Below are 26,444 nucleotides of genomic sequence, written 5' to 3'. Positions count from 1 at the left end.
ATGTCATGTTGACGTCTTGTGCCTGCTGTGTTCAAGGCCATTTTAATCATCATGCAGTAAACATTCGTCATCTTCACATCATTGCATCTAAACAGTCTCTGGGTCATTGCTTGTGAAGATTTTGCACATCTTCTTGGACACTTTTAATGCTTCTAAACAGTTTGTTGCATTTATAAATCATCCATGTATTGGGGTAGTTCTTTATCATGTGATTTTACCTTCTATGTGTGATTTGATTGGACGGGAATCACAGGACTGATTTTTCTGATCCCCATAGACGAGACAAAAGTAAAGTAGTGACTGCAGATTGAAGGAAAGTATTGGAGTAAAAGTACACATTTTTAAAACTAATTTGTAAATTTCAATTCCTTATAGAAAAACTACTCAATCACAGTAGTTTGAGTATTTATAATTTACACCACTGGTAATACAACATCATATTGAAAACAAAACAACAAAAAAAAAAAAAGTGTAACAAATTCTTGGTCTCACTTTATATTAAGTGGCCTTAACTAATATGTACTGACACTGAAATTAATCATTTGTTTAAATGTACTTACTGTGTAAATACATGTTTTTTACATTGCACTTTTGATTGATTAAATACCTGCATATAATTACATCTGTAATTAATATAAGTACATTAATAATTACACTGTTGACCATCCCTTACACTTTAACTCACCCTTAAACCTACCCATACCATCAAGCCTGTCTCTAACCTTTCTCAGATCCCACCTCAAGAGCACCCAGAAGTGTTCTGCAATACATTATGAACACAGTAAGTACATTGTATTTATATGTTATGTACGTAAATAGCTATTAAGGCCACTTAATATAAAGTAGGACCAAATTCTTTAATCAACAAAGTGCTGAAAAAAATGAATGAGATTTTTTTTCATGTGGCTTCAGTGTTTGTGAGAGATTTTGCCTGACTTATGTTCCAGACTGATGTCATGAATTAGGGTTTTGTCTGTGCAGAAAGATTAGAATATCATTTATCAAGAGCAATAATAGACTATAAGAGAATAATAAACATGTTTTTGTCATATTATTGCAGCGCTGAACTAACAAACTCTCAAACAATTGTAACAGTTTGTTATTGTTGTTCAGTATTCTGATAAAGTATAAGTCAATGGATAAATATTAGGATTTTAAATAGAACATAATTATAAAAGTTACCTTATGAAGATAAAACAATGTAAATTTTGCTCTTTATTATAAATAAATAAATACTGACCCTGATTCAGTGCTGTTTTCTTTATGCATAGTCATGATATTAGTTTTATATTAGTAATAATACGCACAAATACATCACATGCAATTTCAATACGTAGTCTTAGCCAATAGATTTAAACTTTTTTGCATATGCTAAACTGAGAAAGATACTCACGATGTAATATAATCAATCTGTTCCACTCCTATTGATATTGCTGCTTTTTAACAATTTAATTTATCAAAAAATCTGTTTTTTATTATTTTGCTTAGTTGCATTCCTTTTCATTGTTTGTGAACTCTACATGTAGTTTCTGACAGAAAACAATATAGTTTTATTTAATTTTTTTTATTTTTTATTATTTTTTTTTTTAACAGCTCATTTGTTCATGGTAGCACTCTAGTATTGCACCGCAAACGAAGTGGTGCGCGTTACCTTGCGCGCACACACATTGTCTGATATGCGCGCGCACGGGGGTCGGTGCGCTATTAAAGCCGCGAGTAGACGCGCGGTGCTATCAGACAGTTCTGTCCTGGAGTACTGGAAACCCGAAAGAGAACATATGGACTGAAAGAAAGACGTTTACTACTGTATCATCAGGACCGCAAACCACGTAAGTTCAACTGATATTCAACAGGTTTTTAATACAGGCGCAGCTTTGGGAAAGTTGAAATACGCATTGTATATCAGTACAAGTTATGTTTCTCAAAACGGAGGCGCGCAGACAGAAATGTGTTGCGGAATGTGGAGATGACGCGCGGTAGTTTTACTGTAACAGGTGTTGACAGGATCTGTTCTTTAAATAATACAGTAAATACGCTCATTAAGCGCTTATTTAAGGCACAACGGAGCTACTCTGATTAAACAAGTAATTAGCATTTTATTTTAAAATGTCCTCTAATTTAAAAAAAGTAATTATTATTATTAATTATTTATAAAGTGTTTGGTGCTATTAAAGGTTTTTTAACTTGCTCTATCCAATATTTAATTGTTATTATTGATTTTGTAAGTATTTTTAGAGACACTTGTTGCCATGGTAGGCTATATTTTTGAGCAGTCAATCACCACAATCACGCGTAAAAGTCTTTAGTATATCAGACAATGCAGATGTCTGTAAAAAGACGACAGGGACTGATGTATGTAATCAATATGATTTAGTTATGATCATAAAGTTCCCCCTTTTGCAGCTTCATCTCACTGTTGTGCTTTTGCTGCGCAGTATATATTTCATATCACAGTGTGCTGCGGTCTCTAAACACTGACCTGCAGCTGCTGAGCGGAGGACTCCTTTAGTGGGGGAAGCACTGTGCATCAAATATATGGAGAAATAACAACATATAACATGTTTTTATTTGCCTAGCAAATAAGTTTTTATCAGTTTTTAACTTTTAAAAGAGAAAAATAAAGTAATAAATAATCTTTTTGATGATTTTATATTGAATGTTTTATAGGACTACATTAGCGGACTTCATTACATATACCAGTTAATATTTTAAGATTTAGATATTTTTTTTTTTTACATTTAGAGACTAACAAGTGTTTATTATTGTGGAGTATTAATAAGTATAGAGACAATATAAAATATTTAATATGTTGAAAATCAAATACTTGAAGTATACAAATCAGATATACAGTGCCCAGCATAACTGAGAACACCCTATTTAAAATGAATATTTTTATCATTTCTCAATGAATATAGGCAATGTAATTTGGTGCATTTAAACAAAACAGATTCATTAAACAGATATATTTATTACAATAATATTTAAGTCATCAGACATATATAGAAATTGAAAGATAATACAATTAAATTCAAGCAAATATAAATTACAATCAAAAAAATTCAACAAATGTTTTTACATTTTTGCTTCTTTTGATTTTTCCCTTTTTTAAAATTGTATTTAATATTTTTCTTTAACATAAATTTGGGTGTGCTATAGTTTTTGGACCATTATCGAATTTATTTTGTTAGATGAGCTCCAGATTTAGCTTCAGTACTGAATAATCTAATGCATATGCACAAATATAATATTGCATAGCTTCCTATTAAAAATATGAATTTAAAAGACAGTGAGGAGTGTACTTATATATGCTGAGCACTGTATCCAGGTCGATTTCTGCGTCTCCCTCAGCTTTATTATAAAAATAAAGATTCCATCAGCTCATTTATTTCTCATGTTGTGTGTTTCTTCTCGATTGTTAGTCGCTTTGGTTGAAAGCGTCTGCTAAATGACCAAATGCAAACGTCATCTTTATAGCTACACTTTAATAGTATAAATATTAAGGTAAGGCAAATATATTTCATCTACTGTAACATCTAATCAACTACTAACTAACTCAGAAATATGTTTAATGTGTATAAATCAACTTGATTTACATAACATCACTAATTAGTACAGGGAAAAAAGCTTCATTTTTAGTTATAGTGTACCTGTAATTGTTTAATATATGCGCACATTGTGCTGGCTGGCTTTTTGAAGCCATATGTATACATTGCATGTATTATGTAAATAAGTCTAGTGGGTTGAGCGGCATCTCCACAAGTTGATAATGTGAAAGGAGGCAGGTGTCAGCTTTAACAATCGTTTTCTACTCTAAGCAATGTGTTAACATAGTGTCAGAATCTCTGAAGGATCCACTGGGTGACAGTGTACCCAAAGCAGTGAGGAGGTGGACTCATTTCAGTTTGCGTTTGCATTGTTGAATCGCAGGTGTCAGTGTGGGTTGATGATTCTCCGTCTCTTACTCTCTGTGTACACAGGGTGCGATTGCACGTCTCTCCCAGACCTCTCTGAGAGATGTGGCTGCTGGAAAAGATCCGCGGTTCAGTGGAGGGAAACGTTCTCCGGCAGGGAGACTCTGCAGACAAACAGAGCAAAGCCCCCACCTACAGCAACGTCCTCACCCCTGATAAGATTCCCGACTTCTTTATTCCACCCAAGTTGGTGTGCTGTCCTCCAGAGGAGGAAACACCGGAGATGAAGCCAAAAAATGGGCTTCACTCCTCGACTTCTGAGCAGACCATATGCTGCAAAACGCCGCAAGGCAGTCCGCGCAGCCCACGCCTCATTAACAAGCTGGCTGGAGACACCAAAAACTTGCTCAAAGCTGCAAACCGCCACATCATCCAGATTGAGAGCGCAGATGACTTGGTTGTTGGGGATGCAGGCAACCTCACCACAAATGCAGACCCGCAGTCTCAAACAGCCATGTCTCTTCCTTATGTCCCCAAAGCGCAAACCTCCTACGGTTTCGCCACGCTGATGGAAAGTCCTCACACGAGGCGTAAAGAGTCCCTCTTTCACAGTGACCCAACAAGTCCGCTCACCTCGCCCAACACCCAACGCAAGTCACAAGGAAACCACTTAAACCCCAGTGACTGTAACACTTCCCACTCCAATCCCTACCGCTACTTCAGCGGCGGAGAAAGCGACACTTGCTCCTCGGCCGAATCCTCCCCGTTCAACTCCCCTTTGCTATCCCGTTCTGCATCCCTCCTCAAGATGTTCACCCACGAAACCCAAGCCAAAGTGTCCCGCGCCAAGCGCTGCTTTGCACGCCACAGTTCGCTCTCCACGGATGAGTGTAGCTCTGTGGAGACCAGTCCCAATATTCAGAGGCGCTTCCGTTGCCCTCCATCTCCTGCTTTCAGAGGACGGAAATATGGAGGCAACATGGACAGATTCACACAACACACCGTCAACCTCCACAAGGGAGGAACTCTACGCATCTGCACGGACTACGATATTGACGCCGCGAGGCTTCACATTCGTGTTTTGGCGGCCGAGGATCTCTATGACAAGCAGTGTGATGCTAAGAGCATAAATTGTTGCGTGTCTCTGTACCTGAACCCGGGAAAGCTCCAGAAACAGAGAAGCACCATTATCAAGAACAGCCGCAATCCGGTTTTCAATGAGGACTTCTACTTTGACTCCCTGCCTGTTGCACAGGTGAAAAACCTTGCCATCAAGATGAAGGTTGTCAACAAGGGCACCAGCTTGAAGAGAGACAACCTTTTGGGGGAGAGGGAGGTACCCCTGAAAGAGCTTCTTTCTGGGATCTAGAAGTCCGCTTTTTTAAACCACGTGGCCACAAATAAATCAATGCAGTCTTCAACTGGATGCCAATTCACACCACACAGATGATCGCCAACCAAGTCTGTTGGAGTTTGTTGGATCTGTGTTACCCCTGTTGGCATTCTTCAGAATCTGTTGTCACCTGACTGAAGATTTTTAATTGCCGTTTGATGGCTCGGGGGAACATCAGTGTAATATTATTTTCCAACAAATGGCAAAAAATTGGGACTTAATTTGACCAGGGACCAGATAGATTTCTTTCTTCTTATTCTTGTTTCTAGTCTGAATATCAAAAGTAGGAAAAGCATTTTGCAGTCTTTTAGTCCTGAGAAGGATCACTTAATTAAGTGTTCAATTTTTGTGCGTAGCACTTGTTGTGGCATTGTAAACATGAAAGTAATTTTATCACATCATTCTAAATTGAATTGCAAACTTGTTTGTTGGTGTTTGTTGGCCTTTATCTTTGCAGTGTGAACTGGCCTTAACAGGCAAGGCCTTAACTTGGATGCTCAAATGGCTTATTTCTACTGAGTGGTACGATACGGTACGGGTCGGTACAGGTCACTTTTATCAGGCTTGCATTTTCACTGCCAAAAGGGTACTCTTGGTGAGCGTGGTTTACGACAGAAACTTTCAGTCGACGTCATTCTCTCCTGGGGAAATGTCTACAGTAAAGCTGTACGGGTCGTTCACATATCATATAAGAAGCACTTGTCACAAAACAGATGCTTTATACATGTAAACACTTGAGTATAAAGGTTCATTACCAACATTTATATTGACCTTATTCTCTGCAGACGAGCGGGCGCTGCCATTTGAATCTTTTTGGCACGAGACTTCCGGTCTCATTCACTTCCATTAATTTTTAGACATTAAAAACTGCTCGTTTCGCTGTCTGATGTTGCAAACTGATATTTCCTTGTTATATTATCTTACTTGGTCTTTATAGTCATGCAAACATTTGTTTGTAGAGCAAGTAGTTTGACCGTTTTTTGCCGTTTATTATTCCTTGTCATTTCTCCCATAGGCGACTGAAACGGAAGTTCTAAAACAATCGCGAAAACAGGCGCACTTCCGCATTTTAGAATAAGGTCAATAAACAGGATTTGATTCTAACTGCAGATCAATGATAGTGGGAAGTAGCCTACTGTAACGTCTGCAATTATATAAAATATATAAATAAATTATTATATGTGAACACGTGCAAGCCCTTACAGTCACCGATATGTTACTAATTTCAGAAAAACTGCACACAGCATAGGCTCAGTGCTTATTTGGGTTAAAAAAAACAACACACAACATGTAGCTCACAGTCAGTGCAAACCTCTCATCTTTATCTTTAATTTTCAGCAGCACATGTAACCTCTGTTAGAGAGTCATTCCATCATTTCGAGTTCATAATTGTCTAAAAGGCGATGATAATAGATAAACATGGCAGTTTGTTCATGTTTAGGTTGCTGAAGGAATCATTTACTCCTTTGTTTTTTTTCCAGATTCTCCTTCATTTCTACATTTCTAAAAAGATTGGGTCTCAGAAGCATTTTAATAATCATGCGCACGTTATTATCATCAGATTAATGAAGTTCGTTATTTCGACTATAGACAAAGCAAAAATGAAACCGTTTGCACTTAAGACGGCCTTGTAAACAACTGCAGGGCACAGGGTAGATTCCAGGGCCGGAGTGGGACTCCTTTCCAGCCCTGGAGTTTCAAGCCTTGGACCGGCCCATCTCAGTTCACGACTGACTATTAAAATAAGGTAATTTCCAATTCAGTTTCTAAGGACAGTCACATTATTTTTCAAGAAAACAGCTGCTTTAGAACTTCAAATTTCCAACAACCCTAACAGTATTATATGTCTTAATAAAAAATGAAAAAAAAAAAAAAGTTTTTCAGATGAGGTTCGAACACGGATCGGCCGTGCCATAATTTAACGTGCTGACCACTGGACAACAGTGGCACTGTTAATCTTATGTGGCTGGAATGAAAAACAAATGTGGCACTATGACCTGCAAGACTTTTATTGATGGCTTAATCTTTTTTTCTCCTTTTTAGATTTCTGATCAAGGTATGTCAGATTTATTAATGTAGTGAATCATCTGATTTTCATTGAGCAGGTGTATTATTAATCAATATTAATTATTCGAATTCTTACATTCACTAAGGTGCTGCTGTTTAGAGTCGAATGATGATAGTTACATCAGTAATAATTTGCAGGCTGCTTTTTGTTTACGGGGCTGCGAGAAAAAAACATAAAAAGAGCAGAGCTGCGGCAAATAATGAATAAAAAGACTGAGGCTATGATCAAATAAATAAAAAAAAGTGCAACTGCTGAGAGTGCAAGCAGCTAGGGACACCGGCCCTCGTGGCCAAAAAATGGACCGGCCCACCGGGAATTCTCCCAATTAGCCAATCCGGGCCTGGTAGATTCTGCTCTTCTTCTTGGCTTTGTGGCTGTTCGTCAAGATGACGACAAGGCTTGTTTGAGCTTGGGTCAACCATGGCTCGTTATTATATGTATATATTATTACGGTGTAATGTCTCGGCTGTGTATTTAAAAATGGCAGTTCCTTTGTTTTCATTCTCCTGGCTTGTGTACAAGCTAGTGACATAAGGGTACCCAAAAAGTGGTACGATACGATTCCTGAGGACCTATTGACAGTGGAAACGGCCATAAAGCGCACTGAACCATACTGTACCGTACTGTATTGTACCACTCAGTGGAAACGGGCCCAAAAAAATTGGGTCCCACTTAGTTGCAGGACTCTTCGCTAACTGTGTGCACCTTCCTTGTTTGTTTACCAGCAGTGAGAGTGTTGTGTGTGTCAGATCTTCTGTTTTTAAAGCTCACAAGTGTACAGACATGCTTTGTGCATGCTCCAGGATTTGTGTTTGTGTTGAGATGCAACGTCTTCTTGATTCCAGACCCTGCTGGGTCTCACTGTTGGAGACATCAATAGATAAAAAAACATGTTGTATCTCGATTGCAACAGCGCATTCTCGTAGACTGATGCTTTGAAGTCACTTTAGGCTAGACGCAAATGCATGAAGCTGTTTAAGCCTTAAATGTGACACATATATATATATATATATATATATATATATATACACGCCCCCCCCTTGCTTTGATACGATACCAGTGTTTCACCTAATGCCTCTTTAATTCCACTCTCTAGAGTTCAAGACTGTGACATTTTTTCTCTAGATCTCACTGTAAAACTTATGGACTTCTGCTGTGTTTCTTTCTGAATATGTGCCGTAGAAAACACCCTTCAGCCTTACTGAGTGACAAGCTGCTCACTTTGAGTGACACAGAACTTTAGAAAGGGGCATGACTTGTGATTGGGCAGAACATATGACATCATCATGATGAATGTCATGGCATTGTGATTTCTGTAAATAGAACGCTGTCCTAAATCTGCTTCTTTGTAGCAGCATCTGAAATTACTCATTATGCATTTGATAAAACTCTGGAGGAAAAAGTTGGAAAGAAATAGTTTAAACATAACCGTGCCAAAAAATAAACTATATATATATATATATATATATATATATATATATATATATATATATATATATATATATATATATATATATATATATATATATATATACAGTTGAAGTCAGAATTATTAGCCCCCTTGACCTATTAGCGCCCCTGTATATTTTTTTTCATAAGCATTTTTTTTCTAAGCATAATAGTTTTAGAAACCTATTTCTAATAACTGATTTATTTCATCTTTGTCATGATGACAGTAAATAATATTTTACTTGATATTTTTCAAGACACTTCTAAACAGCTTAAAGAGACATTTAAAGACTTAACTAGGTTAATAAGGTGATCTAGTTAGGTTAGGGTAATTAGGCAAGTTATTGTATAATGATGGTTTGTTCTGTAGAATATCGAAAAAATGGCTTAAAGGGGCTAATAATTTTGTCCCAAAATTAATTTTTAAAAAATTCAAAACTGCTTTTATTCTAGCCGAAATAAAACAAATAAGACTTTCTCAAGAAGAAAAAATATTATCAGACATACTGTGAAAATTTCCTTGCTCTGTTAAGCATCATTTGGGAAATATTAACAAAAGATAAAAAAAATCAAAAGGGGGCTAATAATTCTGACTTCAACTGTATATATAGACATGGACCTAGACGCAGGACCACAAACATGTTATTTATTTCGATTTATACATCACCTGAAAGCTGAATAAATAAGATTTCCAATATACATTCATGTATTTTTTATGTAAAGATGCATAAATTGTTTTGATAGGACAACACATGAGGGTTAAACATATTCGGGTGATGTATCATTATAATACCAGGTACTGTGGCAATACCATGCTTTTTAAGAAGTATTATGTCAAAACCATAATATTCTTTGAAGCTGTGTCATGCCATTTTTCATCACATAGTCAAAGTTTTCAAACTTCAATCCGTATATTGTATCCCTGCAGACACACAACGTCATAAGGCCTTAATATTAGGTTAGATTTAAGTCACCAGCATCTAGGGATAATGTTATTTTGACGTCCAATAACAACATCAAATGTCATTGATATTTGGCTGATTTTTAGGTTGTGTTGGAAAGTAAACAAAATCCAACGTCGTGTTGACATTAAATATTCCTGACAATTATAAGTCAGGTATGGCACCTAAAATCATGGCATACCTGTCAACATTGGTATGTGGGAAAAAAGGATACGCCCCCCCTGCAAAAAAAAAAAAATTATATATATATATATATATATATATATATATATATATATATATATATATATATATATATATATATATATACTTTGTTAAATATTATATTAAAATAACTAAATACGTTCATCCGGAGCTGTTTCATTGTAAAATATCAGTTAAACTTTCAGTAATGTTTTATTTATATTATTATTGTTATTATTATTTACAGGATAGAATAAATAGTACACATTAGAGAAAGCCGCAAATAAATTAGCAAATTATTAAACAGTTTTAACCAAAATCGACATCTTTAGATATTATTATTATTATTATTATTATTATTATTATTATTAATTATGTGTATATGTCTGTTCAAACACACACCCAAACCCCAGACGTTTGCTCCGCTTCAAATCGCGTGTGCAATCAGTGTCTATTCATCACTATGGAGCGCGTCTGACAGACATGCACCGATACATGACTGTTTTTAGGATTTCATAGGAGGGGCATTGGCGCCTGTAATTGAAAGGAAGGGAATCCCTCCATTTTTATATTTATTTCGGGGTGTTTTCATGCCTAAATAAAACGAAAGCACAAAATCGACGGGCGGCCCCGGGTGGTTAGGCGATATGGATTGCATACTATTGCCACCCTTCATAGAAAGATTAAAAATATGGGAGAAAAAATAGGAAAAAATCTTTATGGATTGATAGCGGGATAGAACTGTAAAATATGGGAGAATCCCGGGAAAAACATGAGGGTTGACAGGTATGGATAGTGGTAACATCCACACAACATCAAGCTGTAACATCGTTAGTCATTGATATTTAGTTGTTGGACATTAGACATTGACGTCAGCCTGACGCTGGGTTATAAATGCCAGCGTCTAAATACAACATTATTTTGATGTCCAATAATGCCGTCAAATGACGTTGATTTTAGGTTGTTAGATAGTGACCAAAATCCAACGTCAAGCCAACATCTTTAACTAACATCATATTGACGTCAAATACATTTATTCATCACGTATGGCAACCAAAATCCAACATCTGATAGACGTCATAGTGGTAACATCCACACAACGTAAGCTGTAACATCATTAGACGTTGATATTTGGTTGGATTTAGGTTGGACGTTGGACGTTGACGTCAGCTCTGACGTTGGGTTCTGACTTCAACCCAATTTTCATTCCTTAACAAAATACAACGTCCCATGACGTTGGGGTAAAACGTCAATCTGATGTCAAGTTGGCGTCCTGTGCCTGCTGGGATGTTATTCTTTGTGCCATGGAAATACAAAATGCATTCATTCAGTGCAATTACTTTGTAATCAAAGCTTTACCATGGTACCACCACAGTACTCTTTTTATAAGAGATAGTAACCAAAATCCAGATAGTGTAACACAAAAAACTATGCTAACAAACACAATGCTTGCAAAGAAGTTTGACCAGAGCTGCAGTCCGTGTGTTTACGTATCTAAAGGACATTAATGGTGCCTGCTAGTGCCGTTTTAGCTTCAATCTCAGGTTAGGGAACATTGTATTTTTCATATGTGTGCACTTTAATATAGTATATCGTTGGTTTGCAACAGTTTATGGTGCATTGTGGGTAACGTTTAGTAAAGTAGAAAAAAGGAAACAGGAAATATGTTTTTTTTTCCCCATATAGCCAACTGTTCAGGTGATTATTCTTCTACTAAATATGTGTGCACAGAGTTTTGGCATGTTTATGGTAGATGTGTGTGTGTAGACGTTAACCAATGGGGGCAGTTGCATGGCAAAGTGTTTTTGTATATAGTGGTATTGAACATAGAAGATTCACGATCGCATCTTTTCCTCACGATCATCCCCTGTATTGGATCCACACTATTGCACTATTTGTGTTTATTTTAATGACAGAGTATGCCATTGATTACCTTGTTTTGCAATCTCAGAAGTGCAGCTACATTTCTACTGCATTTTCACCATTGGGAATTTTCCATTAGTGTTGAAACGAAAAGCTTACAGTGAAAAATCTGGTAAAAATGAGAGGAGTTATCACCTCCAGAACACATAAATGCTGTTGATTAAAGGTGAATCTGATCAAATTGGACTTGAAAATGATGCTTGTGTAAGACACTGTAGTGCGTCATACACGGAAAGCTCTCTGTATGACCTGAAGAGTGTCCGGTAATATTCCTGAGAGCTCTTCAATCAGGTTACTGCTCTCTTCAGTGCTTAAGTGGATTGCACCGCTGTTAGAAGTGAAACAGATTGTCTGAGTTCTGGCTTGAGTTCAAGGAAACGCATCTGTGTGTTTTTTGATGAATCATTTGCATATCCTCAGGAGTGAAGAGTGAACCAAAATGCAACCAGAGTTTTTAGATTTTCCCATTGAAATGCTAGTTGTGTTTACCAGTGGGGAAATTCGGTAAGGACTATTACTGTGGCTGCTAGGCCATTTCTAACGTGCCAAACAGGATTGCAGTGAGAAAGTGTCAGGTTGGACTTGATTTTAACTGGTAGAGTTTATTTGGATGGTGGAAAATGTCTTGGGTGGGAAAAAAAAAAAAGCTTGGTGTGATTTCAGCCAAAATATAAACAACAACTCCAGTTTATAAGACAGATTCTTTTCTTCTGAATCTCACACAGATAAAAGCACATTAGGAACAGTGCAATGCATTAAAATCTCATGGCCAACATGATCCCAAAATCTGCATGGAGACAATTCTCATGCAAGATTCCCAGTCACGTGCATTTCATCAAGACAAACTCATGACATTTTATTTCCTTTTAGTTTTGCTGTATTAGTCCATCTCATTTGTATGTATTTCTACGATCTGCTGCTCATGCACCATTGAGGATTATGTTTAGATTTGAAGCTTCAAGTTGTTTCTAAAATCATACACTGGTTTACAGGCAGAAGCAATTAGTTAATTTATTCATTCTCCTTCTGCTTAGTCTCTTTCAAACCACACACCACAGAGGAATGAACCGCCAACTATTCCAGCGTTTTACATAGCGAATGTCCTTCCTACCCAACGCAATCTCATGGCAATTCATAACTTTTTTCAAAGTCGCTAATTCGTATGAATTCATACAATCTAATTTATTTATGAAGGTTGGGGTTAGGGTTGGGGTTAGGGGCCACGCCTCCTTTTTAAAATCGTACATTTTCGTACGACTGAACTTGTACAAAATTGTACTAATTAGCCACTAAACTCACAAAACGTAAAATACTTACATTTCCTCGTGATATCAGGCTGTCCTACCGCTGTATTGGAATCAGTTACTAACTTTAATGGCATTTACTTTTAAAAATATTTCTGGTCATCCACATTTTAACCAAACGTTGGATCAAATATGGACAAACCAAACTAGGTTGGGTTAAAAAAGGATTCATTTAAATTTAAAGGGGACCTATTATGCAAAAATCACTTTTATAAGGGGTGTTAACACAGTTGTGTGGCAACAGTCAGTGAATATAACCAGCATCTAATGATAAAAATGTATTAATTAATTTTTTTTTATAATCACACCTAATAAAAAGTCTGCAGAAACACTCCGATTGACATTCTCCCTTTGTACGTGTCATCAGAGAGGGGAAAAGCCCCGCCCATTAGTGATGATCTCTCCCTCATTAGCATAGGATGTTAATCTTGTATTTGAATCTGCCACTATGCTGACACACAGGCATTTATAGCTCCGCCCTCTTTTGAAAAGAGCACAATCTCATTTGAATTTAAAGAGACAGTCACCAAATTAGCATCAAAGCCTAAAAGTGTCAGTTTCAAAGAGTTGTAAACATTATTTGTTTGGTGTTTTGAGCTGAAACTTCATACACAGTCTAGGGACATCAGAGATTTATTTTACACTTTTTAAAAAGATGCATAATAGATCACCTTTAATTCAAAAAAATGTACTCAGCATTGTTTGTCCATATTTGACCTATTTCTTTAATGTACAGATTTAAAAGAATGACCTTCAATTAGTCCACGACTTAAAATACTTATTCATTTATTTATTTGCTTTTTGTTTTAGTCCCTTTATTAATCTGGGATCGCCACAGCGGAATGAACCGCCAACTTATCCAGCATATGTTTTACACAGTGGATGCCCATTCAGCTACAACCCATCACTAGGAAACATCCATACACACTCATTCACACACATACACTACGGACAATTTAGTTTACCCAGTTCACCTGTACCGCATATTTTTGAACTTGGGGAAACCGGAGCACCCGGAGGAAACACACACAAACATGTGGACTCCACACAGAAATGCCAACTGAGTCGGCGCAATAGCCTAGTGTTTAGCGTGCCAACATATGGTGCAATAGCACGTCAGGGCGTCGCGAGGTTGAATCCCGGCTCGACAACATTTCCCTACCCCCCTCTCTCTCTCTCCCACTTCGCTTCCTGTTTCCTATCTAATAAAGGCAAAAAGCCCAAAAAAATAAAAATTCTAAAAAATAAAAAAAAGAAATGCCAACTGAGCGAGCCGGTCATTTTTGCTGTGAGGCAATTGTGCCACTGCGCCATCGTGCTGCCCTTAAATAGTTATGCTTTCCCATATTTCATTATAAAGGTCAATTTTTTTTTTTTTTTTTGTTAAAACTTTACAAATGGCTTCATCTCCACTCTGTTGACATTTTAAACATATTTTCATCCTAATAATTTTTAGTAAATTCCCTTTACATTTCTTGATATAGCATGCCGCATTTAAAGCAGTCTTTCCCTTTAAAGGGCCATGAAACCCCCTCGTTTCAGCAGGGTGTTTTCACACCTCTAGTTTGGAAAAAGTCAGAAAAGTGGGCGTGTCCAGCTCTGTTTAGGGGGGAGTGTCGGAGGAAGAAAAGTGGGAGGGTGTGGGAGTGTCTATTTGAGCACGCGCGAGTTTCAGAGTCAAAATTCACACACACAGTAGAAAGTGATGGTGTTTAACCTACATGGACATCTGTAGTCGAATTATTTGCCAAATTATTAAATGGTGGACTTTAACTGCAGTTTGTCTCTTTCATTCATGAAATTAATTCATGCCCCTCGCGACAAACGAGATATTTGATTCGAGGATCTGCTCTAAGCGTGTATTTTTCATGCAATGTTTGATACCGCACGGCGAATGAGAGAAAAAAAAAACCTCAGCATTTCCATAGTTTGTTTCAATAGTTTGTTAGATACGAACAAACTGAATAAACAAAGAGCGATGGTCGCTCACTTACCAAATCTGTAGAGACAGGACAATCACCAGCAACTAGAGCCGCGTCTTTATTAAGAGAAGACTACAAGCGAATCCGGATCTCAGCGTTTGCAGATGAGAACAGCTCTCAGGTAAACAATAATCCTCCTTAGACACGTAAGTTATTGTTGTTGAGCGTCGCATACACTGTTAATCCACACGTGACTCTGAGACAGAGAGAAAATGATAACGAAACTTAACTGCAGCAAACTATAAAAGCAACACTTTACGCTTGTTTTGCCAACACAACGTGGCGTCTCTGTGGTGTAAACACGGTGATAGTAATGAATGTTAATGAAGTTGCACAATAGAGCGCGCTGATTGGTTTGAACCAAGCCTTACTCATGCATTAATGCATCACACTGTAAGACGTAATAAGACACACTCTGGCACAGACGTCCAGTCTGCACGCTGGAATACACGCTATTATGTCATGGCCGTGACGCAGCTTCAAAAATTCGTTTCAAACCGGAAGTACGAATTTGCTTGAATTAACGCAAAAACAACCAATTTACACTTTTTAGTGAAATATAGGTGTCCTAATAGTGTTTTTAGCAGTGTGGGACACATATACGACTGTCAACAGCTCAAAAAATGTGTTTTGGTGTTTCGTGACCCTTTAAATTCAATCATCTGACAAATTGGTCATCCTCTAAATCGCATATCTATTTTAGTGTCACGATTTCCACTCTTACCTTCACAACTGCTTTCATTCTGCTGCTCTGTTGAGTTATGTTTCACCCGTCACTGAAAGCATATGCCATGTCACTTTCGCCAAGTTGAAAACAGTCATTACATATTTAAGAAGAAAAAAACAGACAAGAACACCTTGAGTGTATAATTACACTCCGGATATGTATCACTTCAAATGTGCTTATAATGTGGACTGTATACACTTCCAAAGTACAGTGATCCATTCATTAAACTATTTCCATTTCTATTTTCAACGATCGTTCAAAATGGCCCGTATGATATATTAGATTTCCAGACTGAGCTATGTCAGAAACTGAAAGTCTTATTCCTGTCGAGTTCCTTTGATTGGCAGAGGTTTCAAATTAGACCCGGAGAAACAGATTCCAGGAGGGATTCAATATGGGGGTGTTACATCACATTCATTTCCATATCCATCTTCCTGTATACGCGAGATTAAAAGTGTCTCGCGCTTTTGTTCGGATAAGTCCTGAAAAATGAAGTGCCTATCCACTGTACTTGATTCCCTTTCCTTCCCTCTGCCCGTCACCAGCCTCTGTTCCTATGCATGTGTATATAAACACACCTCTCCTGTGATGAAGATGATGATGATGATGATGTGTCTTTTCATTTGTGACTTTCCTATATAAAGTATAGTGTGGTGTTTTGGTTTGCTGTTATTCTGAAGACGTTCGTTGGGTTTGATTAGATCACCATGCTGTTTGTTTTAGTTTGTTGGCTGTTTGCATCTCCTTTCTAGTGGTTTATTCCCTCTTTGTAACTCTTCCTGTTTTTCTAGACATGTCTTCTCTGGATCTCGCTAGTGCTTTGTCTGTTTTCTTACCTTGCTCAATAAAAGTTATGTAGATCGTGTGCAATGATTGCTCTTTTTTTTTTCTCTCTCTCTCAAAAACGTCAAAATTTTCACAAAACTGCCAGTTTTTAGGGAGTTTTTCTGGATATCTGATGCATGCCCATGATTTCAAGTCATTTTTTTTTTTACTCTTCCAGAGCATAAAAATACCATAATATGCTTGCAGATATTTAAGAAACATGCTAAGTGAACATTGTTGTTTATCTTAAAAACAATGCTGTCAGATGTCCTACTTTGAAAATGTGTGTTACGTGCCAGAACGGCTCTTTGTTTTGGTTCCTTTAACCCGCCTAATGCCAGCACAGCCAATTATATTCCAGCACCCCAAGTTGTCTTGTTGGAAAACAGCTTATTTCATTCATTCAGTCAGGAAGGCTCTCAAAGCATGCAACTGTGACCGAATGTGACCAGTGGACAGTAGCAGACTCTGAAATAAGAGTCTGCACATGAGGTGATTAATACGCAAATAATATATATATCACAAATGTAAACATTACATTCTAACCCCGTGTCTTAACAACACGCTTTGTAACGAAATTTTTGCAATGATAAGCAATTTGGCTGTTTGCATCAGACGAAACACGACAGAAATGTAAATACAGCCATTCAAAAGTGCAGAATAGTGCACACACTGCACTCCAACGAAATGGTAAGGTTTATAATCTAATTAATACATATTAAACCTCAAACATTATTAAATGTAGACTCTCTGTTATGTGTTTGGTGACAGTTATAAAGTTCAATTTCAAACCATACCTGCCAACATTTGGATCATAAAATCTGGGAGACTTTATCTGGGGCTGCACGCGAAGTGAAAAGCGTGGGGGAAAGTGCGCGCAAAGTGAAGAGCAGGGGGAAAGTGCGCATGAAATGAAGAGCGGGGAGCGGGTATGAAGATGGTTGCATGTTGGGCTCAGTGCGCATAGGGACCGGACTGTACCAAAAAGCTGAGGGAGAGGGGGCAGGGGTTTCCGGGAGACAGAACAATACGGGAGTTGGCTGGAATATGGGTCTGATATACGGGAGACTCCTGGGAAAATCCAACACAATCTCACGGCAATTCGTAACTTTTTCATTTAGTGGCTAATTTGTATGAATTCGTACGATCTAATTCGTACAATTTAGTACGATTTGCTTATCCCCCAATGACGGTTGGGGTTAGGGGTGGGGTCAGGTGCCACGCCTCCTTTTTAAAATCGTACCATTTCGTACGACTGAACTCGTACGAATTCGTACGAATTAGCCACTAAACTGGCAAAACGTAAAATACTTACGTTTTCTCGTGAGATCAGGCTGGAAAATCGGGAGTGCTGGCTGGTATGTGTCAAATGGTTTATTTTATTTTCAAGGTCTGCTGCTGCTTTCAATAAATGTCATATAAAATCTTTATTTCTATAGCTCTTCTACAATTGATTGTGTCAAAAGCAGCTTAACGCAGAAGTTCTAGTAAATTGAAACTGTCAGTCCAGTTTTCAGTGTTTAAGTTTGGTTTAGTTCAGTTTAGTGTGGTTTAATTTTCACTGCTGAGAGTCCAAACATTGAAGAGCAAATCCATCGGTGAGCAGCTCCGCAAGTCCCGGACCATGCAAGCCAGTGGCGTCAGTGGCGAGGAGCAAACTTCACCAATTGATGAAAGTGAAGGGATGAAAACCTCAAGAGAAACCACGACACGACTATTTCTCCTCTGGCCAAACTTTTTGTGCAGAGCTGCAGTCTAGTCTAGACTGGAGAACGCTGGACGTCCATTGTGGAGAAGCTGCAGGTGCAAGTAGGTCACCGGCAGGTGTACAGGCTGGCCCACAGGATCAATACGGAGACTCGTCAGTCTCTGGACACTCTTTCAGGAGTCAGTCTCATGCTCTCCATGACTGCCACAGCATCTGCTCAAGATACAGCCTGGCCAAGGATTATGGATACATTTAGAAGTCCTCTATGGTTGGCATCACCTCTTGATGAATATGGGATGAGTATGCCCATGTGCAAATAGGAAGCAAAAAATAATTAGCGAGGTACAAATGCTTTGAGCTTCATAATATTTTGAATAAAAAAAAATTAAAACTCCTTAAAATGCAAATTCTGTCGTAATTTATTTACCTCGTTTTTTGAGTTTCTTCTTTGTTTGAAAAAATCTTTAGATTTATTTATTTTATTTTTCAAACTCCCATAGTAATTTTCTTATTTCTACTGTGCAAGTCAAGGGTTTCCAACATTCTTCAAAGTATCTTCTTTTGTGTTCAACTGAAGACAGAAACTCAAGCATGTATGGAACCACTCGAATAGCGAATGAATGGTGAGTAGATTTTCATTTTTGTACGAGCTTTGCCTTTTATTATAGGGCACTTCTGTTGCATTTTACACTTGTGGCTCATTTTAATTGTCTTGAAAGCTCAACGTAAAGAGTGAAGATGACATTTAATTAGCCCAGCTTACACAGTTTAAAAAAAAAAAGCTCTTTTCACATAGTTTCTCCATCATTTATATTTGCATTCATTAATTTAGCAGATGCTTTTATCTAAAGAGATTACAAGTGAGAAATAAATAAAGCAACTCATCTTCTTCTGATAAACTTGAGCCCTGTGACATTTTGTTTTAAAGTCAATAACCCACAATGGGTTTGTAATCATTCCACACTCTTTAAGAAACGTACGTATGACCTAATAGATGTGTTAAAATGAAGGAATTTTCTGCATTCATTTTCCACAAGTATATTTGGAATTAAGCATTCTATTGTGTCCTGTTCTATAGGGTTGAATGAAATGTCTGTAAACTTTAAAGGGGTTGTCCACTACGATCTCATATTTTAAACTTTAGTTGATGTGTAATGTAGCTGTGTGAACATAAACAACATCTCTGAATGTAAAAAGTTCTAAGTTCAATGCAAAGGGAGACCTTGGTTTTTACAGAGTTAGCTTAGCAAAGCCTACAATGAACAAATTTTGGGGACTACAAAAAAATACTTCCGCCCCCTGTGACATCACAAGTTTGTTTACTGCGCATCTCACACTGCGCATGCAGGTAAGGGCCGTGGCCAGAGGTGCTGTAAGGTTATATCAGAGATGAAGCTAAAAATGATTCTAAACACGGCTGTTTCCACAGAGCTTCGTCTGTTTCTGTATTTGGGCATCAAAGGACACAACACAAAGACAGAAGTGCCTTCAGTTCACACAGCAGCTGTCACATGCAGACCAACAGAGACAGCGCGCAGAAGTATAAATGCACAGCTGCACGCGTTGCCTGCGCCGTGAGTTGCGCCGGTCACTTGACGCAGAAGTATAAACCAGGCTTAAGCCTGATTTATACTTCTGCGTCAGGTGACCGGCATAACCCACGGCGCATGCAACGCGCGTGGCTGTGCATTTATACTTCTGCGCGCTGTCTCTGTCGGTCTGCATTAACACTTCCGAAACGCTAGTTGGCAGTGAGGTGTAAATGTTCCTTTGTGTTGAGTTTCTTCTCTGCTTTTTTGCTTTTCCTAAACACTTCCGGGATGTACAAGTGGCTCAAACTCGCTCATTTTAAGGCAGGAACCGGCGGACGTGCAACAACTTTAACTATGAGGTAAACACAAAACAAAACTTTTACATCCGGAGCTCCTTCACGGGACTCCACACTTGTAAACAATCGCTCGTGCCATTCGCGCGGCTCTCGGTCCCGCACAGACTCGTCAGCGCTACCAAGCCGACCAATCACAGAGCTTACGCTACGCGTCGTTGCGACGTGTAGTTACATTTTTTGAGAGGTGCACGTCAGCGACGGCGATGGCCACGGTGAAGGGCTATGCGTCAGCGCCGTAGCATACGCCGGCGTTTGATGCAGAAGTATAAATCAGCCACAGCAGATTTTACAGTCACTTTTACGGGCGTGACGTGGAGCCGATCCGCCAATAGCAGCACATTATGACGATGACTAATCAGAGTCACTTAGAGCCTTTTAGAGGAACTAGGAAATATGACAGTCGTTTTCATGTTAGCTGAGTAGCTGTGTATAATCAAAGTGAGATATATAAAAAAATTACGTGATTTCCTTCAAGTGAAACATACGCACACATTGCTTTGCATCTTATAAACACAACCAAGCCTTAAAATTACATTCTGGACCACCCCTTTAATAGAAAAAGGTATTGGAGATTTCCTGCTAGAACATTTTGCTTATTTCTGTGCATTTTGTGTCACACAAAAACATGTTATAATTTAGATTCTGCGTATGGTGTGCAGTGTGTGGAGAAAAACTGATCTCCAGGAAACATTGTCACTTTCATCGGTGGCATACATGATTACTAATCTAGTGTAATAAAACAAGAAATGGTTTCTTTAGAACATCAGTACGTACTGTCTGAGCCTCTGAAATGATAATTGGAGGCACATTATGTGTCCTGGGCTTTTGTCCAAAATGGCAGATTTCTTTGTTTGTATTTCTCCAGGTGTGCAGCTTAAATGAATGAAGATGCGGTTTATTGTGAAACAAAAAATAAAGATGAAAAAAAAAGCATGGTCCCCATGTCCATGAACAGGTTTATCTGACATGTGAGAAAAAATCTAAAGGGCACCTATGGTGAAAAATCTACTTTTAAAGCTGTTTGGACATACATGTGTGTAAGTATGGTGTATATACTGTCATATTGGGGTGATATAAACACACCCTGTCCTTTTTTTTTTTCAAATTTAACAACATAAAAATGGTGAAACAATTGGATCGGTTTTCAGATCGATCGCAGCTTGACGTAGGAGTGCGATCCCCCCCGCCCACTAATATTGATTGACAGCTGCGCGCTGTTAACATGTCTCCATAGTAATGCATAAAATCATATCGACAAGACAGGATGAGCGCAAAGCAACTGGGAATAAAAGGTCTGTTCAGTTTGCTAGGATCATCAATCATGATCAGACGGGATCAAGAGCGAGTTTTACAATTTAAACGTGTTTTAAAAGTGCATGTGTGTAATGAAGTACAGCTATTTACTTTAGATTCACTTCATCAGCACAGCCGCGTGTCTCTCTCACGGTCTCTGTGTGTGTGTGTGTGTGTGTGTGTGTGTGTGTGTGTGTGTGTGTGTGTGTGTGTCTGCGCTATGTATGAGTGTGTGTGTGTCTGCGTGTCTGCGCTATGTGTGTGTGTGTGTGTGTGTGTGTCTGTGCTACGTGTTTGTGCTATGTGTGTGTGTGTGTGTGTGTGTGTGTGTGTGTGTGTGTGTGTGTGTGTATGTATATGTGTGGGTGTGTGTGTGTGTGTGTGTCTGCGTGTCTACGCTTTGTATGTGTGTGTGTGTGTCTGCGCTACATGTCTGTGCTATGTGTGTGTGTGTGTGTGTGTCTGCGTGTCTACGCTATGTATGTGTGTGTGAGTATGTCTGTGCTACGTGTGTGTGTGTGTGTGTGTGTGTCTGCCTGCGCTGTGTGTGTGTTAACTCGTTGTTGCAACTCCACAAAAAAATGCATCAAATACTGATTGGTAAAGTTCTTACTAGTATAGTAGTACTAAGTAAATGTTATGTGAGATCTGCTTCCTCAGGCAGCCGATGGTGGCGATTGAGGCATGTTGCTGACAGGCACGTGGGAACGGTGGGCGGGGATGACTCGCCTTAAAGGCCCAGTGCAAGAAAAACAGCAACAACCTTTTCCCAGCTATAATACAGACACTTCAAACAGCTATAATAAATACTCTGATGTGTGTTTTGAGCTGAAACTTTACAGACACATTCTGGGGACACAAAAGACTTATTATAAATATGAAAAAAGGGGTAACCTATGTGCCCTTTAAGTTTTTTGTTTCACAATAAACAGCATGGTACAAACTCATGCAGCAGGCACACCGAACGTCAGATTGACGTTGTACCCCAACGTCATGTGGACATTGCATTTTTGTTTGGAGATGAAAATTGGATTAACTTCAGATGCAGTCAATGTCCAACATCATACTTAAAATCAACCAAATATCAACATCTAATGATGTTACAGCATTGTGTGGATGTTACCACTATGACGTCTATCAGATGTTGGATTTTGGTTGCCATACTTGATGAATAAATGTCAATATTTGATGTCTGTATGATGTTGGTTTAACACAGGGGTCACCAAACTTGTTCCTGGAGGGCAGGTGTCCTGCAGATTTTCGCTCCACCCCTAATCAAACACACCTGAACAAGCTAATCAAGCTCTTACTAGGTATACTTGAAACACCCAGGCAGGTGTGTTGAGGCAAGTTGGAGCTAAACCCTGCAGAGATTGGTGACCCCTGGTTTAACATGTTGGCTAGACGTTGGATTTTGGTCACTTTTAAAACAACCTAAAATCAACCAATTATCAATGTCATTTCACATGGTTATTAGACATCTAAATAACGTTCTCCTTAGACACTGGCTAGACATTGAATTTTGGTCACCTGACATCACTACGGTGCGTAGGTCAAGCTCTGTGATTGGTCAGCTTGGTAGTGCTGACGAGTGCCGCTTGATCATAAAGCAGCGGGTGTTTACGAGTCCCATGAAGGAGTTCCGGATGGAGACTAAAGTTGTTGCACGTCTGCCGTTTCCTGCCTCAAAATGAGCGAATCTGAGCCACTTTTACCTTAAGGAAGCATTCATAAAAAAACAAAACACCAACGAAGGAACTTGACACAGAGAAACATAAACACCTCACTGCCAACTAGCATTTTGGAAGTGTGTTGCAGAGCAACAGAAACAGCGCATAGAAGTATAAATTTGCTGCTACGTGCAAGACTTGCGCTGTTGGTTACGCCGATCATTGACGCAGAATTATAAACCAGGCATTAAGCAGGGCATGAAATTAACACCTGCCAAATGCGGGAAGATTTCAGCTGTAGGAGGTAAGACAGCAGCATACACTAGACTACTGGCGGAAAGAGTACTAAAAAATCATACTCAAGTAAGAGTAGCATTACTTGCTAAAAAATGTAGTGCAAGTAGAGTAAAAGGATCTGTTGTAAATATTACTCAAAGTATAAGTAAAAAGTAACCCTTTCTAAAGTACTCAGGAGTAGTGAGTATAGTGAGTATTACGCTGTATAAAGCTGATACGTTTACATGTTATTTGTGTTTGTGTGTAAACGTAACATTCTGTAGTGCATTTAGTTATTGTCCAGCAGCCACACAACATCATAAGACGTTAATATTAGGTTAGATTTGGGTTGTAATGTCAGGTGATCAAATTCAAGTATCCGCTTGTTAAGTGGTGACGTGTTTGTGACGTATGTAATACTGTTTCCGGGTCCAAGCCGCCATTAATTTGAGTGGAGAAATCATTCATTTATGATCACGTTTTATTCCTATCACACATTAAAGGTAATTTATATAAAGTCATAGTGTACACAACAATCTCTGGGCTTGCTGCATAACAAATACCAACATTTTAGCAATTTATAAAAATAATTATTACTTTCTGGCCATCTGATATTAGGCAACGACATATATATTGCGATCGTGATTGTCGAAAGCCTTAAATCGATTTGTAAACGTTTATTATTACCATTTCATGAGTCGCCCCATTCAGTTGAATAGAGTGCTTGGACACTTAACAAGCGGATAGCCAGCATCTAAATACAACATTATTTTGATGTCCAATAATGACGTCAAATGATGTTGGTTTTAGGTTGTGTTAGAAAGTGACCAAAATCCAACGTCAAGCCAACATCTTAAACTAACGTCATGTTGACATCAAATACTGACATTAATTCAATCGCAATGGCATTAAATTAATTAATTAAGTAATGGCAATCAAAATCCAACATCTGATAGACTTCATAGTGGTAACATCCACACAACGTAAGCTGTAACATCATTAATCGTTGATATTTGGTTGGTTTAAGGTTGGACGCTGGTCATTGACATCACCTCTGACGTTGAGTTCTGACGTCAACTCAATTTTCATTTCCAAACAAAATGCAGCGTAGCCATGACGTTAGGGTACTATGTCAATCTGACGTCATGTTGACGTCTTGGGACTGCTGGGTGTTTAAGGTCATTTCAGTCATCATACAGTAAGCATCCATCATCTTCTCATAAGTGTCATGCATCTCAACAGTCTCCGGCTCTTAAAAGAATGGCCCAATATTCGTGCTAATGCTATCTTAGAATCGAGAAGCAGCTTGAATACGGAATGAGAGAACGATCACTTGCACTAACAGCTGATGTGATGTACGTGACTGTTTAAAATGCGTGCGCGCTTCTGTTTCCTTGTGTGAAGCAATCGTGCTTGAGGAAGTTTTGAGGATTGCATAGGAGGGGTGACAGCACGTGTAATGAAAAGGAAAGTGAACTTTGCTGTTTTTATATTTATTTCAAAGTGTTTCATGCTTAAATAAAACCAAAGCACAGAACAGACTCATATTAAAGAGCAAGGGGCGGCCCCTGGTTGTTCGGCGGTATGGGTTGGGTATAGGAAGGATTGGCTCTTTAATGTTTATTGTCACCCATCAGAGAAAGACTCAAAATACGGGAGAGATACGAGAAAATACTTTTACAAGATGATAGTGGGATAGAACTGTAAAATACGGGAGAATTCTGGGAAAACTGGGAGGGTAGGACAGGTATGATCCCTACTTTCAGTGGCACTTCCGACTTAGCTGGTCACAGTTTGATGAACTGTTGTCCTGTGTTGACAGGAGGATTTCCCCTTCTCAAAACCAACTACAGGCACTACATCATAATCATGCCCCTACTAGAGCAAGCTTCTGATTGATTAATGTGTCACGAATGTCCACCAAAATTCTGATTATTCAATTTAAAAAATTAGTGAGATTCACACACGTCAAACAGCCGAAACACTCAATTTGCGACATGTCATTCCCTCAAATTGCGTCATTTACACGAATATCACCGCAGGATGTCTAACCGAGTCTTTGCATAGACTTAACATGTAAACCACTCACACTTAACGTTTCATCCGCATCTAGGGCCTCATGTATCAACATTGTGTACGCACAAAAACTTTGCGCACGCCAGATTTCACGCTCATTTCGTTTTGATTTACTAACGATGACTTGAACGTGAGAAAGTGCGTTGTTCCGCGCCAACTTCATGTCTGGCGTACGTGCATTTCTTTTGTGTGTTTGTTTTATTTCCATAGGCGACTCCTCGAGGCAATTGTGTTAAATTGCACACTACAAAGTATCTTTGAGCTTTGCAATGGCAGCTGTATAGGACGGGATCATCCGCATGTCTAGCAATTATATAAGGTTTCCATACCATGCTGTTGAACCGTGGTAAAGTTAGTTTGACGTTTGACATTCAGTAGATTCGATTTCAAACCAATTAAATTCTTTGCTCCTGTTATAGTTTGAGCCAAAAATAGGTCAGATAGGCATAAACATGTCCCCTATATGTTGCACAAGGCTTAATTTCTTGATAAAAAAATTAACCATTCGAATAAATTAAACAACTCCACCATATGAAGTTATACAATAAAACCAGTACCAAATGTTCAGAAAAACATCCTGCTTATTGCACAAGACTCTGTTTTTGGAATTAGCACTTTATATACTTTATAATATTTAAAAAATATCTTTTAATGAAAAACTGTAAAAGTCAATTAATCTCTGACACCATTTGAGATAAAAAAAATCGAATCAACTCTAAAATTGTGTGTCGTCCCTTGAGGCAACTCTCTCCTCAAAGGGTGTTAGTTCAGCATCCCCTGTTCCCCCGCTTCTTCGGTCCACACTT

At 38.4% G+C, this 26,444-nt stretch overlaps 1 protein-coding gene and 1 long non-coding RNA gene across 3 annotated transcripts; both read left to right on the top strand.

The window, feature by feature from the left end:
* Nucleotides 1-1,732: 1,732 nt before the first annotated feature.
* LOC568754 (C2 calcium-dependent domain-containing protein 4C) lies at nt 1,733-7,598 on the top strand. 2 transcript variants are annotated; one of them, XR_015478997.1, is made up of 3 exons: nt 1,733-1,829; nt 3,978-5,429; nt 5,483-7,598. XR_015478997.1 is itself a non-coding variant. In XM_087241495.1 (2 exons), exon 2 carries the CDS (start codon nt 4,015-4,017, stop codon nt 5,278-5,280), a length of 1,266 nt encoding a protein of 421 aa, XP_087097621.1. In that variant the 5' UTR covers nt 1,733-1,829; nt 3,978-4,014; the 3' UTR covers nt 5,281-7,154. The 2 variants fall into 2 exon arrangements, 1 of the variants encoding a protein (XP_087097621.1); XM_087241495.1 differs by having other exon boundaries at nt 3,978-7,154.
* A 2,607-nt stretch (nt 7,599-10,205) lies between these two features.
* Nucleotides 10,206-16,767, top strand: LOC147846546 (uncharacterized). The gene is made up of 2 exons (XR_015479090.1): nt 10,206-13,049; nt 13,107-16,767. It is a non-coding gene; the product is annotated as an uncharacterized LOC147846546 (long non-coding RNA).
* Nucleotides 16,768-26,444: the final 9,677 nt, after the last annotated feature.

The sequence above is a fragment of the Danio rerio genome, chromosome 2 (genome assembly GCF_052040795.2).
Source record: "Danio rerio strain M-AB ecotype USA chromosome 2, GRCz13ab, whole genome shotgun sequence".
NCBI lineage: Eukaryota > Metazoa > Chordata > Actinopteri > Cypriniformes > Danionidae > Danio > Danio rerio.
The sequence above is the reverse complement of the archived record's forward strand: the minus strand, read 5'-3'. Positions and strand labels throughout refer to the sequence as shown.